Source organism: Erinaceus europaeus, chromosome 15 (genome assembly GCF_950295315.1).
Source record: "Erinaceus europaeus chromosome 15, mEriEur2.1, whole genome shotgun sequence".
Taxonomy (NCBI): Eukaryota; Metazoa; Chordata; class Mammalia; order Eulipotyphla; family Erinaceidae; genus Erinaceus; species Erinaceus europaeus.
In genome coordinates, this window is record NC_080176.1 from 71,183,928 (window position 1) to 71,202,128 (window position 18,201).

An 18,201-nucleotide genomic window follows, 5' to 3' on the forward strand; every position below is an offset into this window, starting at 1 on the left:
CCTCTCTCTTTCCCTAGTAGGGTGTGACTCTGGGGAAGCTGAGCTCCAGGACACATTGGTGGGGTCTTCAATCCAGGGAAGCCTAGCCAGCATCCTGGTGAGACATAGAATTTTCTATAGACATTAATATTTTTAGAATCTCAGAGTTCCTTTTTTTTTTTTATCCTTTTTGGACTTACTATTTAAATCCAGAAAGTTTATAAAATGAACACCCAGTGGTGCATGATTGCCTTCCTTGTGCTCTTTGCTGTGCTTTTTTCCCCCCCAGCAACCATACCACCTCCCTTCCTCCCAACCATACCACAGCTAACCCACAGTCTCCATTCAGAGAATCTTTAGTAGTTGGAGGCATTTACTTCTACCAGTTAGTCTCTGTAGCCATCTAACAAAAAGGGGTTTGGACTGTAGAGGCTAGGTTTGTAGTTGTGAACTACAGCTTGTTCTGTTTGAATTCTCAACACTCAAGAGGGGATTCTTAAGTAGCAGTTGCTTTCTCCATGAGGAGGATGTGATCAGAAAGGAAGTGAGGCAGATGTAATATTTCTTTTCATGCTTACATTTACACTAGGAAGTATACATTACCATCCCCTTTTTTATAAATTAAGAAGTGTAAACTCAAAGAAGATTAGTAACTTTTCCAAAGTTATAGAACTTACAGAACTAGCAGTCTGGGTTAGTTCCCTTAACAACAAAGCCCATCACATAAATCTTGTACTGGGGGAGTTGGATGGTAGCACAGTGGGTTAAGCGCAGGTGGCGCAAAGCACAAGGACCGTCATAAGGATCCTGGTTCGAGCCCCTGGCTCCCCACCTGCAGGATAGTCGCTTCACAGTCGGTGAAGCAGGTCTGCAGGCGTCTTTCTCTCCCCCTCTGTCTTCCCCTCCTCTCTCCATTTCTCTCTGTCCTAACCGTGACAACATCAGTAACAACAACAATAATAGCTACAACAACAATAAAAAAACAACAAGGGCAACAAAAGGGAAAATAAATAAATAAATAAATAAATACCTTGTACTGGGACCGGGTGGTGGCGCACCTATTTGAGCTCACATGTTACAGTGCACAAGATCCCAGGTTTGAACCCTCCAGTTCCCACCTGCAGAAGGAAAGCTTTGCAAGTAGTGAAGCAGGGCTGTAGGTGTCTCTCTTTCTCTCTGCCTCTCTATCTCCCCTACCCTCTGGATTTCTGACTGTCTCTATCCAATAAATAAAGATAATAAAAAAATTTTTTTAATCCTGTACTGTAGAATAACTATATTAGGCACACCTTTTTCCTGTCAGTATAGAATACTTATAGAAATTGTTTTTTTTTTTTTTATGTAACAGAGTCCATACATCTGTTTGCACAGCCCTCAGGAGATCAGAGTGGATTGTAGCATGACATATAGTACAGAGAGACACTAGATTTGAAGTCAAAAGACCCAAGATTCCATTCCCGACTTTACCATTTCCAAACAGTGTAACACTAAGTAACTAATTAACTTAATTTCTTTGAGCTTCATTTACAAATGCATATGGAAGGGGTAATAAATTACCCTTCCTTTCTTGCTTTATACATGCAGAATGAGATGGTAGACTTTAAAATGTGCCTTAGACAGTGGCTTGCTGATTTTTCTTTGGTACCATTATTGATCACACTTGAAAAAAAAAATCATAGACTTGTCCTTTTACTTTATTCAAAACTAGCATTATACTGACTAGGAAGGAAAAACTGGGGGGAGGGCTGTTATATTCACTTATATAACTTAATTGTATGTCTAGTACATTTTATATTGTAGTCAAGTCTTTGAAATAAATAAGTTGTGGCCCCAGGAGTTGGAACATGAGGTCCTGTCTTTAAGGCCCAGCATTGCATGTGCTGAAGTGATTTTCTGTGTACCCTCTCCCATGCACACACACATTAATAAATAGTTTTTTAAAGAAATCAAAAGGACAAAAGAAGGCTCACCCAGTAGTGCTTGCATTGGCATGCACTTAGCCCAGGTTTTAACTCCAGCACCAAATCTGGTGTGTCTTCTCTCTGTGTGTCTCTTTCTCTGAGTTTATTAAAAAAAAAAAACAAAAAAAAAAAAACGGGGGAGGGGAGTTCTGTGGTACCATAGCAGGTTCAGCACATGTGGCACAAAGTGCAAGGATCAGTGTAAGGATCCCAGTTCGAGACCCAGGCTCCTCACCTGCAGGGGTGTCACTTCACAAGCAGTGAAGCAGGTCTGCAGGTGCCTATCTTTCTTTCCGCCTATCTTCCCCTACTCTCTCCATTTCTCTCTGTCTATCCAACAATGATGACATCAGTAACAATAATAACTACAACAATAAAACAAGGGCAACAAAAGGGAATAAATAAATATCTTTTTTTATAAAGTCAAATAATTTAGAATCACCTGGAGAAGAATTAACTCAGATTATTTGTGATTCTCCATTCTTGATCCCATACCACTTGGGTTGACAAAAGTTTTTTTTTCTATACATATTTTAGCTCCTACCTACTCCCTGTGTGCACTTGCTTATACACACATACGCAGATACACAAAACTAGTTTTAAAATACCTAGAAAGAATACAGACAAAAATACTTAATAGTAAAGTGTAATCAATAAGCATCTACTTGTGCCTGACTTGCTCCTTACAGGTGGATGGGTGTATCACATGACACAGTGAAGATCAAGAAGACGTGCTTTTAAGCAGTCAGGAGATAAATTAGTGTGCAGAGTGTAGGACTTTCATGCATGATCCCCTCAGTTGGACCCTCCAGTGCTGAAAGTGCACTGGCCCTGGTCTTTCTCCCTAATCTTTTCTCTTGATCATATAATAAATAATTGAATCTTTAAAAAAGGATGAAAAAGAGAAAGAAAGATGTGTTTTCAAGAAGATAATTTTATTGGGAAATTATAAACAGATCATCTCTCCATTGTTAATTTTAATGCCAATCAGAATGTTCCTTAAATTTAATATTTTTTCCCAAAGTCAATTTAAATTCCCTTTGAAGCTAATGTGATGTAGAATCAATATGTATATGTAGCATATAAACATTGGAATATGTCCTGGAAGAATGGCCAAGTTTACTTCATTCATAAAAAAATATCATAGTTAAAACATGAGTATTTTTACTAGTTTTCTAGGAAAGACACTATTAGTGTTATAATTTTAAAATATAATTTACTAGCAATACATATTCATAAATCCAAAATGTGGTTTGTGTCAGCTCATATTTTACTTATAAAACCTGTGCACACATTTCAAACTAACTCAAATTTCACATTGTTTATTGACCCAACAGCAAAGCCGAATTGAAGATCGTTTAGAAAGACTGGATGACGCAATTCACGTTCTCCGGAATCATGCAGTGGGCCCATCCACAGCTATGCCTGGTGGTCATGGGGACATGCATGGAATCATTGGACCTTCTCATAATGGAGCAATGGGTGGTCTGGGCTCAGGGTATGGAACCGGTCTTCTTTCCACCAACAGACATTCACTCATGGTAAGTAAGGAAACTTAGAGACTCTGATCTTACAAAATTCCAACTTCTAATGCAAATACTGCTGCCATTTTTTCTTATATAAATAGCTTTGTTGAGATTTGATTCACATACAATCCATTCATTTAAACTTGCCATTTCTTGTGCTTTTGTATTTTCACAGAGCTATACAACCATCACCATAGTCTTAATTTTAGGAAATATTTACCCCCTGGATACTACTAATTGGCTTTCTGATCCCAATAGATTTGCCTATCCTAGACATTTCCTATAGATGGAATCATATATATGAGGTAGTATTTACATTTTTTAAATTTAATATGACATAGAGAAATTGAAAGTAGAACAGAAAATAGAGAGAGACCTGCAGCTCTGCTTCAACACTCGTGATGTTTCCCCTCTGTGTTTGGGGACCCAGTTCTTGTACATGATAATATCTATACTCACATGAGTGTACAACTACCAACTGACTAGCTTCATTCACTTAGTGTTATTAAGGATTTTACATATCATTTTATGTATCAGCCATTCATTTTCAATGCCAAATAAAATCTCGTTGTGTATACATAGATGTAATATGTACTCATACATCAGGCAATGGATATTTGGGATATTTCTACTCTATTATAAATAATGCTCCTGTGAACAGGTTTTTACATATACAAGTTTTTGTGCAAACACATGTGTTTATTTCACTTAAATCTTTATCTAGCAGTGAACTAATGGGGTCCTGCATTCTTCATCTTGGTGCTTTTGGCTAAGAGACCCAATCTATGTTCATGCTATATATATTGCTAGGCTGAAGTATTTTTTATTTAAAGATGTCAGCCACTGTCTTTCAATTCTAAATATGGAACATAGAAATATATTGTGTGTTTCTTTGGCTTTATGATGTCAGAAGCTTTGTCATTGTATACATATAATAGTTTTAGCACTGCCTATTTATGAATAAATTTTTACTTGGGTAATATTTAAGCAGATTTGTCCATATTCAAGTGGAATTTTAGTTTCACCTATTGCTTTTGGAAAGGACTTGAGAGTGCATGCTATATTTGGATGATCACAGAATCTTCCTAACAAAATATTCAATGGTGGCAATTAGTAAGGTGATTAAATGGGTGGAGAACTTAACTTTACAGTTGGTTCGGCTTGTTTACAGACTCCTACCTGATCAGCAAACACCACCTTAGTGTCCTATGTTACATATTATAGGCTCTTAAAATGTTGATTGGGTTCATACTACCACTATAGTGTTGTTTTTCTGGTTTTTTGTTTTTTTTTGCCACCAGGGTTATCGCAGGAATCCAGTACCTGTATGATTACTGTACCATTCCTGATAGCCATTTTTACTGATTTTTTTTTTGTATTGATGGATTTGAGAGACACAGAGGTGGGGAATGAGAGAGAGAGAGAGAGTGAAGGAGAGAAACCAGCACTGCTCCACTGCTCATGAAGTTCCCCCCCTGCCAGGGCAAGAACTTTGAGCACAGGTCTTTGTGCATGGCCATGTGTGTTCTCTAGCACTGAGCTACCACCTGGTCCTTAATAGTGTCTCTTTTGTGAAGATTTCCAAATGGAAAATGCAAGAGAAGTTCAAGTTATTATGAGCCTTTTTTTTTTTAAAGTTCTCACTCAGTAGTATTCTTCTGCCTCCCCTTGAAATTCTCTTAATAAAAGAGTACCATCGCAAGGGGTATATTATTGAAACCTGCAACCAACTTGAAACCAAAAATACTGGTTTATAAATAGAAGCAATGAACTCACTTCTAAAATGTGGAAAGATATTTTTGAATGCCAAAACTAAAGCTTCTTTTTTTCCTTGACCTCTGCCCTAAAATTTTATCATTGAATAAAAATTGTCTTCATAGCAGTTGCTATGAGTTTATGAAAGGAAAATCGAGATTTTAATTTAGCTTGGCCTCAGGTAATGTGTTAAATACACTTGGGATGCATATAATATGAGATTTTCGTTTGTACAGCTTTTTTAAAACTACAATGTTTAAACAATACTGCTTTTAATTAAGAAATCTGGCTTTATTAAAAGCCAGATCTCTGACTTATAACCATTTCTTTATATCTGCTCTCAATCAAGAGAAAAAATGGTTTAATTTCTGTAGCTGTGTTCATTTTGCATATGTTAAGCGGATGCAACATGCACCCAGGGCATTGCTTCAGAGACTTCTCCCTTTTTTGTAAATATGTTAAGTTTGCTCTTAAATGCCAGATGGAGATTACTAGGCTCTTTAGAATAATAAACTCTATATAGATGGTTTGGGGAGCTACCTGACTTAAAGTCTCGTCGCTTGGGATCAGATTCATGGGTGCATTAGAAAGAAGAGACTAGAATCATCTTTGGAGGTGGGAAATTAGACTGACCCAGGTGCAGGGCTAAGGTGAGGAGCCACAGAGAATTCAGAGCAATAGAGCAAGTGAAGTAACCACTCCATATTACAGCAAAACAGCTTTGATTTGATCTTGAAGAACTATACAGAAGTTATAAAGCTGCTAGTTTGGCTGATGAGGAAAAGTTTCTGCTCACTCCTCTGAAGATATTTACAATCCAATCAAGGACATCCTCAGGTAGTAGAGTAACTCCAAAGCTAGTCACAGTACAGGGCCTGCTGCCCTTCAAATGAGATGAGGTTGTGCAGTTTCTCTACTCTTGAAGGCATCCATCCACCAGGGGTACAGAATGGGAGCCCCTTTCCCGGAACCTCAAAGTATGTGAAAGAGATTGACTTGTCATTTTTCCCCTTGTGCAAACTGGTATGAATTTTCAAACAAAAACATAAGAACAAAGGAAATAGTTTTTGAATTTAGTCAGTCTGAAATTGGCCTTTGACCATTTGATACATTCCACAATAAAAAGGAAGTTGAAGGGAAGAACACCCCCCCCCCCTCACACACACACACACACACAAGGATGAAAAAAAAAAATCAAGGAGGATACTGGTAATGTTTTCCACATTTGAATTTTAATACATGAAACAGGCTATAAAACTTTGTGCAGCTGCAGTAAATAAAGTAGCAGTGGGAGGTATACACCGGAAACTTTAGCAGCGAGAGTTGGTGGTGGGAATTTTTTTTTCCCAACTACACACCTTCATTTGTTGCTCTGGAGTAAAAACTAGTCGTAGTAACTGAAGACTCATCTCTGGGATGCTTTTGTTTTGCACAAATCTCCTTTATAACTCTAATAATTCCTTCTGAATAAAGAATAGACACCTTTGATTCGTTTGACCTCTCCACCCCTTCTCGTTTCCTCTCTCCCTGCCTTCCAAAAATCAAAACAAAATGGCTTGCTAACTTGGAAGATGACATAAGTATTTCTTTCTACAGCAGCTTGAAATCATGTTGGGGAAAACCATGGTTCTGCCTCGGCTATTTTGTTATCTCATTTAATTGCTAGCATATTGTACTTAGCTTTTGATTCATAAAATGTTTTCCTTGGGGGGAAAATATGTTTTCCTTGGAGTTCTGAAGTAGGTCTTCAGTGATTTACTAAGTATTAGTATAATGAAAGGGATTTTTTTTTTTTTACAGCATCATGGCTCATAACACTAGCTAGAATGTTGTATACTTGTGGCTTTTCTAGAAAATATTTAACCATGCGCTTTTCTGCTCAAAAACTTTCATTGGCTTTTTATTTCCTATAAAGTAAAGACCAGCTCTTTAGCTTATCAGACCCCATCACCGTGAACCAAAAACCTGTGTTTAGCTATTCCTGCATGGAAACACTTTTCCAAAAAAGGATCAATTTGTACATATTGCCATAGTTTTTCCTGCATTTCCTTTGTATCATTATATTTCATCTGCCCTTCCACTCTCTTTGCCCTCATTACCACAGCTCTAACCCATCTTCTGCCTCATCTAGGAAACCACCCTTGCAACTTCCACCTGTGTCTTTTTTTTTCCCTTTCTCATAGCACTGTGACCTAGACCACAGACTATATACTCATCTTACCCAGTGACAGAGCTATGACTTTTGCTATACAGACTATTTTGTAAATTCCTTAAGTACCATATAATGCATTTTATTTTCTTCCAGTAAATAAATCACTGGTCATTAGGGAATAAAGGAAAGTGATCTTTTCTGAATGCCTGAGAGGTGGCCAGCCCCTTCACTTGGTGCTCCAGACAGCTCAGGAAGGCTTTTCAAGAGCCCAGTGAGGATGACAGCAGTGTCCACTTCAAGTGTTGGATAAATGAGCTTTGGAACATAGTCTTAAGTCAAGAAAACAGATTTAAGCCCAAGTACCTTGACTTCCAAATTCCATGCTCTTTTTCATTGCTACGAACTCTTCCCAGAGGTTATCTCTAAGAGTACCTTTTAAGAACTAATTTTAGATGACAAGAGCTTATGACCTTCAAATCTTGATAAAAATTGGTAGGTGAAAGCAGTTCCAGAGCAACTATCTATTCAAATGTAGAGAAGGACTTTTTCCTCCAGAGTGCAAGCATGTTAAGTCAGCACCCACATTATCTTAACATATCTGTGCTAAGTGGCATAGGTATGAAATCTCCTTATGAAGGTCCTTGAAATACTAGATTTAAATGTTATGTGATCCTTTTTATCATACCACTGCATTTTCTAATAAATCTCAGAACCAAAAAATAAGCCACTAGAGAAAGCTATGATGCACCCCTCCCCTTTCTCTCTCCCACTCTCATCTTTCCCTCTTCCTCTCTTGTAACTTTTAAAAGGAATAGAAAATGTCAGCCCAGGAGTACATGTATGATGCAAAACAATCATAATAATAATCAATTTGAAGCAGAAATCTCTAGTTGTCGGAGAATAAAGAAACAATAAGGTTTGTTACCAACTCAATCAGTCTTACCTACATGAAGCCTCTTCATAGCTGCATGGTCAACGTTAATATTAAGTCATAAGTTTTTTAACCAGTTCTTGTGATAACAATTCTCCAAATACAATTGTGTTCTTTGTTTAGTATTCAGATTCACAGGTGAGACCTGAAAGAAAGCCTTTCAGATGACTTAATGCCCTTTAACTGAATAAGAGCAAACAGCAGTGTCAAAAATGTCTTCCTGTGACTGTGCTCCTGACTATTGGTCAACAGAGTAGGCAGTGATAGGATCACTATGCTGAAAGTCTAGTCTACATTTAAGATGCACTACCAGTGTGGGTGCCAGGTCGTTTGGTGCCTCAAGTCCCTTAATTCATTTCAAAAGCGTTTATCTCATAGGTACCAACTGCCATTTTTGTCTCTGCTTTCAAGGTGTTCATAGTACACTAGATGAGGACCTGTATAGAATATGGGTAGAATAGTGCTCATAAAAAATTAGGTACTCGGGGGGGTCAGGTGATATAGCACAGCAGGTTAAGCGCACGTGGCGCGAAGCACAAAGACCAGCATAATGATCCCTGTTCAAGCCCCCAGCTCCCCACCTGCAGGGGAGTCACTTCATAGGGGCTGAAGCAGGTCTGCAGGTGTCTGTCTTTCTCTCCCCCTCTCTGTCTTCCACTGCTCTCTCCATTTCTCTCTGTCTTATCCAACAATGACAACATCAATGATAATAACTACAACAAGGGCAACAAAAGGGAAACAAAAGAAAGTAAAGTTTAAAAAAAAAAGATTAGGAACTCATCCCTGTTATCTGAGAGGGAAGGAACACAATTCCAACTAGTAGAAGACCAACAAGCTTCTCTAGTTCCAGTTACTCTACTTGACTTAGGAATGGATGAGCCTGTTAAACGAAGCACTTATACCTGTCCTCCACAACCTCCCTAAAGCCCCGTACAAAGCCCCAAGTTAGGCCGTGACACACACCTCAGAAAGCAGTCATTGTCTAGTCTTGCTCTTTTCAATAACTTTTCTTGCTCTTTTTTATGTCTGCTTTGTATTAAATATAATTTGTTAGAAGACACTGGGTAAGGAAGAATTTTTTCACATAACAAGAATATTAAGCATATGAGAACTTGCATGACTTAGGACCTCATAATACATACAAATTAAATTTATTTTCATATTTCTTAAGAATTATGGTCATTTAGCTGTAGACTAAAAACATCCCCAGAGTCATGTAACCAACCCACTGCTCTTAATTTACTGCTCAAGACTGAGGTCCAGAAAGGGGAAGTGACCTAAACATAGCCAACTTGTTAATTAATGGCCAAGCTAGGATTAGAAACCAGACACACCAGCATGAGACCAGCACTCTATTCTAAATCCCACACTGCTGTAGCAAACTTCCTATGTAGCCTAATGCCATAGCAATTTCAAAACTCTGACTGGTGCCACAAACTGTCGTTTTACTCTAACTTAACCATTAAAACCCAAGAAAACTCAGTAGTTCTCTGGTTCCCTGCAAAAGTTGCTATTTAACTCTGCCAATAATAGAGGGTAGTGAACAGAGATGTGATATCTTGAGTAGCATTTACCGGTATGCACTCACGGAAATATCAGAAGTCAGAAAATTATTTTACTGCGAGGTCTTTTTCAACAAAGGTATGATTCATAGAGGCTTTGTCATATTCAGTGGTGTTCCTTTTGAGTTTTCACAAGTCTTGATTTTCTGAAGTCCTATGTATATTTCTAAGCACATACTCATTTCTAAACAGTGATTGCCAGGCAATTTCAAGAACCTAAAGTCCCCTGTCAAGTGGTCAGCAAGTCTCAATTAGTTTCCTTCCTCCAAGGATGAGTAGTTCCAATGATGACAAGTGCCCATATCCATAAACTTTAGAAAATTCTTGTGTTCATCACAAATTTAAATCTCTGGGCAGACCTCTTTTTTTCTACCCATTAGTGTTATACCTGTGTCAGCGCAACAAATTCTTGAGAAATTTGAATTACTATTGAAGACAGTATTCTTTATCTACTATAGGCATTTCATCTTCAACCTATAGAATGCTTTGACCTTATGACTCTCCAGTATGTTTTCTTCAGTTTATAAAGGTTGCTTTTTTCCCCCTCCCCCAAGAGTACTTACTGTGTAGAATCTCAAACTGAACTTACTATTAAAAGAATATCAGGTGAACTAGATTGAATCTATCACCAAGTCACTCAGTACAGTACACATTCATTACAGGACATCTGTCAAGATTCTAGTTTTGTTATTTGATCATCCTTTTGACAGATATTAAACTTGATATTTGCTAAAGTCTATAAGCTACATATCTTTCAACTCTGCTTGTACGCTTTTGTGACTGTACAAAACCTCACCTCACAAGGCACTTTCATTTTGAATACTGCAACCTTTATTTAGTTTGTCTCCAGTCTGAAGCTTTACTGTAGATATTCATTCAATCACATATTCCATTTATTTATTTATTTTATATTTATTTTCCATTTTGTTGCACTTGTTTTTCATTATTGTTATAGTTATTAATTGTTGTTATTGATGCCGTCATTGTTAGATAAGACAGAGAGAAATGGAGAGAGGATGGGAAGACAGAGGGGGAGAGAAAGATAGACACCTGCAGACCTGCTTCACCCCCTGTGAAGCAACTCCCCTGCAGGTGGGGTGCCAGGGGCTCTAACCAGGATCCTTATGCTGGTCCTTGAGCTTCGCACCATGTGTGCTTAACCCACTGAACTACCGCCTGACTCCCTCAATCACATATTCTACCAGCTCTGCTGTTGACAAACTTGACTGGTACTATCGATACCTACATACAAGTCTCCATTCAAAATTCTTGACTAAAGGAGACCAAAACAAGAAACCAGAGAAGCTCAATGCTACAGACATCATCTCTACACTTTTGCCCTACTAGTTGGGTTTTAAATTTTGCAGGTTATGGTCATCTAATTTTTAATCTCCTGCTGTTCCTCTTTTCTGGTTTTTTTTTGTTTATGTCACTGTCAGAAGCTGTGAGGCTTGTCCAGAGAAATTTGTTCATGGTGGAACCAAACTGAGATTGAGAGGTCACCACTGTTTCAGAGCACTTCAAACTGTTTTTTTAAATAGCCTACAAGTGGACCATTCATCTTTCTTTCCGTAGCTACTATGTTGTTCTTTTTTTCCCATGAGGGTGTTTGTCCATCTCTAATGTTCGACCATCTCTTTCTAATTACCTCCATTTTCAAATGTTTCTGGGAGCAGATTAGCAACTTCAACTGTAAGATTTTCTTCATATTAATGACAATTATTTTAAGGAAAGTTAAAGAGAAGAAAAGGAGCTTGAAGGAATTTTTTTTTTCAGCTTTACCAAGGTGTTATTGACACCTGTTGTATCAGTTGAAGACATAAGGCTAGATGTGGTCCGGGAGGTGGTGCAGTGGTTAAGGAACTAGACTCTCAAGCATGAGGGCCTGAGTTCAATCCCTGGCAGCACATGTACCAGAGTGATGTCTGGCCCTTTCTCTCTCTCATCCTATCTTTCTCATTAATAAAATAAATAAAATCTTTAAAAAAAAAAAAGACATAAGGCTAGAAAGACAGTATCAGGGGAGTTGGGCAGTAGCACCACGGGCTAAGCACACATGGCACAAAACGCAAGGACCAGCGTAAGGATCCCATTTCGAGGCCCTGGCTCCACACCTGCAGGAGTGTCACTTCACAAGCAGTGAAGCAGGTCTGCAGGTGTCTATCTTTCTTTCCCCCTTTCTGTCTTCCCCTCCTCTCTCCATTTCTCTCTGTCCTATCCAACAACAATGACATCAATAACAATAATAACGACAACAATAAAACAACAAGGGAAACAAAAGGGAAGAAATACATAAATAGATATAAAAAAAGAAAAATAATTTCATAGACATTATGAAATGATTATCAAAGTAAGATTACTTCAAATAATTTTTTTTCTTTTTTTTTAATATTTATTTTATTTATTCCCTTTTGTTGCCCTTGTTGTTTTATTGTTGTAGTTATTATTGTTGCTGTCGTTGTTGGATAGGACAGAGAGAAATGGAGAGAGGAGGGGAAGACAGAGAGGAGGAGAGAAAGATAGACACCTGCAGACCTGCTTCACCGCCTGTGAAGTGACTCCCCTGCAGGTGGGGAGCCGGGGTTCGAACCGGGATCCTTATGCCGGTCCTTGTGCTTTGCGCCACCTGCGCTTAGCCCGCTGCACTACAGCCCGACTCCCTACTTCAAATAATTTTGTGAAGCACCATTATCCTACTGCACATGGGATCACTAGAAGTTCCAAATTTTCCAGTGAAAGTCTACACCCTTAGACCAGCTTATTCTCTACCCTCCAGCCCCTGACAACCCTAGTTCAACTCCCTTGATCCTTAGAGTTGGAATTTCTAGATTTTATAAACACGTGGAAAAACATACAGAATGTATCTTTCTCTGACTCGAAGAAGTTTTCTTAAAAATAGACCAGTTCCACTGTTGTAAATGATCAACACCACAGCGGAGCTCAGAATCCTTGAGCTTCTCCTCTGATATTTTCACATTGATTTTAACAAAAGTCAGCATGTTTGGAATAAAGCCATCACTCTTAAAAGTCCTTAAGAGAAATGATTTGGTCTCCAGCATGTGGAGATCCCATGGTGGTGAAATTCAGGTTAGAGGTCTCCCCTATTCTCCCCTAATACCTGTCTTAACTAAATTCAGATCCTATGACCTAGAAACAAGAGAAATCTCCATCATCTTAACTCAAATGACTTTCTCTCTATGCTTCACAAAGGCTAGTTCTCTGTTTTCCCCCTAATGGTATGTGTTAAATAGCCTAGTGTTATGATCTTTAAACAAACATATAACTTGTCGTGTCCCCCACTTTTGAAACATAAGTATATATTTAAAGCACTCCATGACTCACTATTTTACTTGCTTTCTTCTTGAATAATAGAGAAGACACAGTTTTAGTATCCTACAGCAGGAGTTTTTATTAAAATTGTAGCAAAGAAAAGGACACAATGCTGAATTGTCTGTAATTCAGAGATCATACACACACACACACACACACACACACACACTTCTCAAGAAAGCAGCTTTCTTTTCTGAAGGAAATCCATATATTACAGGTATCAGAAAATACACAGAAGTTCATTCATGCATACTATATCTTCTGACCTCCTGATGCTTTGGGGTGTCACAGGGTGCATACATCTGCAATAGAAAGTCTCTGAGCCTCCAGGTCTTTAACTCTGGAAGGATGATAGCACAAGTTTGTGCCTGAGTACTATGCAATGTCAGATTGTCAAGTGACCTAAGAATGGATCCAGAGAAGGGAATCCTTGTCAAGCCTTGGTGGACATGTAGGGAAAGTTTCCTTGAGAAGCCATCATTGAAGTCACATTAGAGTCAGTCCATTGCCATAAAATTAATCACCTTTTTCTTGATGCACCGAAAATAAAAACTCTTATGTGTCCCAATGAAAGTAAGGAAATTGCCTGGTTAGATGGCCCTTACAGCATGCCTGGCAGGGTTGCACTGGGCAGAAAGCCCCTCCTCACAGCCCAGCAGCTCTGGGCTATTGGCTTCAAGATTTCATATGAGAGTCCACAGGAAGAGCAATTTTGCATGTATATTTTTTACATCCAAATTAAATTAACTCATGGAATTTTCCACCCTTAGGAATTGAAGTAGCAGCTCATGAAGTAATTCAGTTTTGTCATTCATATCCCAAACAGAAAATACTGAAGCAGTTTGGCACTGTTTAAAAGCCAAGATTAGACCTTGGTCATTTTATATTTTTCGAAATCTGTGACCATTAATGTGTGTGTGTGTGTGTGTGTGTGTGTGTGTGTGTCCTTTTATTGTAGCTGTAAATTTTTCAAATCAAACATACCCTAATTACCTAGGAAACAGAAGTGTAAAACAGGTTCAAAATAAGAAGTGAGTTTAAGCAAAGCATCTATAGGAATGAAAACCTAAAGAAAAAAAAAGCCTTAATGTCGCCATTCTGAAATGTGAGGATTCTACCTAATTGGTTAACATTCACAGTTGTGTATAATTATAGCTTCCTCTATATCTCCAAATCATCCTGGAACTATACAGTTGAGTTTGACCAAAAGACCTGTCCGGTATTAGTTAAATGACAGCTTTAGGGAAGCATTGTCTTGACACAATAGCCATATTCATTTTTAAAGCAGCTAATTGGACATATTGTCAAAAACCACAGTATTGAATTTCTACATTTTAATTTCACATTTGCCTTCTCCCTAGCTTCTGCACAGGAATGGGGCTTATTTGGAGCTGAAAGTGTGTGAAAGTTATTGGAGAATGGTAGTCTCTGGGTAATGTTTCTGAAAGCTGCCCAAATTTTCCCCCTGTAGTCTAGATGGGAAACAGCTGGTTTTTGTTTAAAAAGCTGTTTAGTGAAATGTCTGAATCTTGAGGTGTAGAATTGAGGTCACGAGTAAAGCAGGTGCTCGGAACAAGTGAGAAAGATTCTAGAGGCCGCTGGCCCATCATTTTCTGCAGAGTACTTTCTCCTTCTTCTTCTTCTTCTTCTTCTTCTTCTTCTTCTTCTTCTTCTTCTTCTTCTTCTTCTTCTTCTTCTTCTTCTTCTTCTCCTTCTCCTTCTCCTTCTCCTTCTCCTCCTCCTCCTCCTCCTCCTCCTCCTCCTCCTCCTCCTCCTCCTCCTTCTTTATTTAAAAAAGGAGACATTAACAAAACCGTAGGATAGGAGGGGTACATACAACTCCACACAATTCCCACCACCAGATCTCTATATCCCATCCCCTCCCCTGATAGCTTTCCCATTCTCTATCCCTCTGGGAGTAAGATCATTGTGGGTTGCAGAAGGTGGAAAGTGTTTCTATCAGAGGGGGAAAGTGTTGAAGTTTACTCCTTTATTTGAGACACAAACAGATAATAACTAATCACATTAGTAGTACTATTAGAAATTGTGTATCTCTGAACATAACAGCCCTTGAATGAACAAACTCAATGTAAAAGAAACCAAAGCAATCACCCCCTTCCCAAGACTTCAAAAATCAAAGATCCACAAGACTTCAGCTTCCTTTAGATGTTTCTCAGTGGTTTCTTTTCTTCTGTAAATGGACCAATAGTAGCAGTACAATTTCAAGTAAGTAGAATCATCATCAAATGTATCTTTCGAGTTAATGTGTGCAATCTAAGGAAAAGGAGACAAGAAACCTGAATTGGCCAGACCATTACCATAGCCGATCTGAGAAAAGCAGAGCAAGAAACATGTGGAATCACTAAAGCCCAGTGCACGTCAGCTACCCACCAGTCTGAAGATGAAAGGAAACAAGCCTCCTCCCCTGAGAGCTGGAGGTTATTAGCAGCTGTTTATCCAGTCGGGAAGAGAGATTAACATTGTAATTTTTTTTTTTTTCAGAACTAGAAGAAAATTTGTTTGGGAAGTTGGCTCTTCATATCAAGTCACTGTGCATTGCCAAAAAAAACTTCCTTTCTCAGAACTCTTGTACTAGAGTTGAGCAATGTTATGGTTCTCTGAGAAACTGGATTACCAAAAAGCCGATCACTATGAAATTGAACAGAGAGGACAGAGCTAGAGAAGAGGGACATTAGCCACTGCTATATGCCCTGTGCTCCTAGGAGGTGAAGTCAATCGGTCTGTGATTTGTTCCCTGCCCTGGTTGTAAGTGGAGCTTCTTCCCACCACCCCACTACTCGTATTCTCCATGCTTCCATGCCACCACTTAATCATTGCCACACTACAGTATACACACAAATGGATTCTGCATATGCACGTTGCTGCATAACCTGTAAAATGTTTTGTGTGTGTGTGTGTGTGTGTGACATATTGGTGAAGCTACTTAAATACTCTATGGAGATGTATTTTCAGAAGGAAAAAAAAAGAATTGAATAGTGGTATTTTTCCTTGTTTTAATGTTACTCTTAATCTCTCTCTCTCTCTCTCTCTCTCTTATTAAATCCTTTCTTTTGCTTTTGATCTTATTTATAGCAGAGCCACTGGTCATATGGAAGCTATTATTGTACAGCTCTGAGATGAAAGACTTGGTTGCAGTTAAATGAGAGTGAATCATTTGGGCCAACAATATACACATATATAGTGAGGTACCATTTGTGTTGAAAATGCCCTGTGTTATTCACTTTGAGACATAGCTATTGAAGTATATAAAGGGCTTTACAAAAATCTGGTTTCTTTCCAAAATTTGTAGGTAGGTAGTATGAAAATGCATTAATATGCTGTCCTAGATGGCTTCTTCATACAGACAGTCATTATATAGTATAGCACACACATAAATATTGTAGGACAGACATGTTATACATGGCAAATGCATGTAATGCAATACTTTTTTCCATATATACACACATATATATATAATATATCAATTTCTTTATTGGGGAATTAATGTTTTACATTCAACAGTAAATACAATAGTTTCTACATGCATAATATTTGCCAGTTTTCCATATAATAATACAACCCCCATTAGGTCCTTTATCATCCTTTTTGGACCTGTATTCTCCCACACACACACACCCCAGAGTCTTTTACTTTGGTTCAATGCAATATATTTTATACTACAAAGTAACTCAATAATGCCTCCTGATATAAAAAATACATTCATTTAAAAATGAAATGTTAATTAATTTTAACTACCAGTTCTGAAATATATTTAGATAATCCAGCTCAAAACTTGAATTGTTTAATTTGAAATCTCTTGAAATTTCTGTCCTTGCAAGAGCCCTAAGTTTCCTAGTATATGATTTCATTCATCCTTTAAGACCCAGTGTGACCTATACCGTTTTTAGTGAGATTCCTCTTATTTTGCCTTAGATAGTAGTGACATTAATCCACCATTAAGATCTAGGATGAAGACCAGTGAGCTCCTGATACTGCTTGGGATCCTGAGGCACTGTCTCTATCTTAAAAGGAAAACATTTATCAGAGGAGAACTCTGATAGGAAGGGCCAGTGCAGAGTCCCAGCCTGCTAGGAAAAAAAAATGGAAAGAGCCTATAGCAGCTGGCATACATACCGTTTATTCTGTTCCCTGCAAAACAACTAGATAGTGTCTTGCATTTATTAGACATGCAAAAGGCATTTGATGAATGAAATGAAATGTTAATGTTTACTAGAAGCATGCTAAATAGAGATGGACAACAGTTAGGAGGTTTCAAGTCTCAAAGAAGATCTCACAGATTCTGGCTCATTGCATCACTTGCTGTTTAGAAAGTCCACCACTGTAATACTGCCATTCTGTACACTCAGTCCTTTGCTCTTGGAATATTTACATCTCAAGGTAAATTTAGGCTTAACTCTACTTTTTTTTTTTTAATAGCAGCAAAACAAAGTGACAGGATTTGTTCTGCAGTGTCCCTGGATGGTACAATTAAGAAGCAGTCAGGGAAGAGGTCCTTCCAGACCCACCAAGAGGGTGAGACTACTGGAGGTCCACACAGTCTAAAAGAAGCCAGAACAATAAGAGAAACAGCAGTAAGTTGTACAGAGCAGAAATAGCTTTACTTGGGCCTGTGAGGTATCATGAGACAGTAACTGAAAAGTGAGATTAAAGGATTTAAAAAAATAGGAAAGAACTGAAATTATCCTAGTGTGCTTTGGTGAAAGGCACAGAAACATGAGACTTGTTCCTTTGAATCAGGAAGAGACTATGGCAGAACAGAATCTTAATATGCCAGGGCCCAGGAAGACAATAGTACTTTTTTTTTTTGCCTCCAGGGTTGTTGCTGGGGTTCAGTGCCTGCACTGCAAATCCACTGCTTCTGGAGGCCATCTTCTTTCCATTGTTGTTGCTGCTGTTATTGTTGCTGCTGCTGCTGCAGTTGTTGTTGGATAGGACAAAGAGAAATTGAGAGGAGACTAACCTGGATCCTTGTGCGGGTCATTAT

At 38.3% G+C, this 18,201-nt stretch overlaps 1 protein-coding gene across 17 annotated transcripts in view; it reads left to right on the forward strand.

Moving 5' to 3' along the window:
• TCF4 (transcription factor 4) overlaps positions 1-18,201 on the forward strand; it is a 394,278-nt gene that overhangs the window by 356,671 nt on the left and 19,406 nt on the right. For all 17 annotated transcript variants that reach the window (XM_060173921.1, XM_060173925.1, XM_060173922.1 and 14 more), the window contains one exon: positions 3,278-3,481. In XM_060173921.1, coding sequence (XP_060029904.1) covers positions 3,278-3,481 — 204 coding nt within the window. The remainder of the gene's footprint in view (positions 1-3,277; positions 3,482-18,201) is intronic.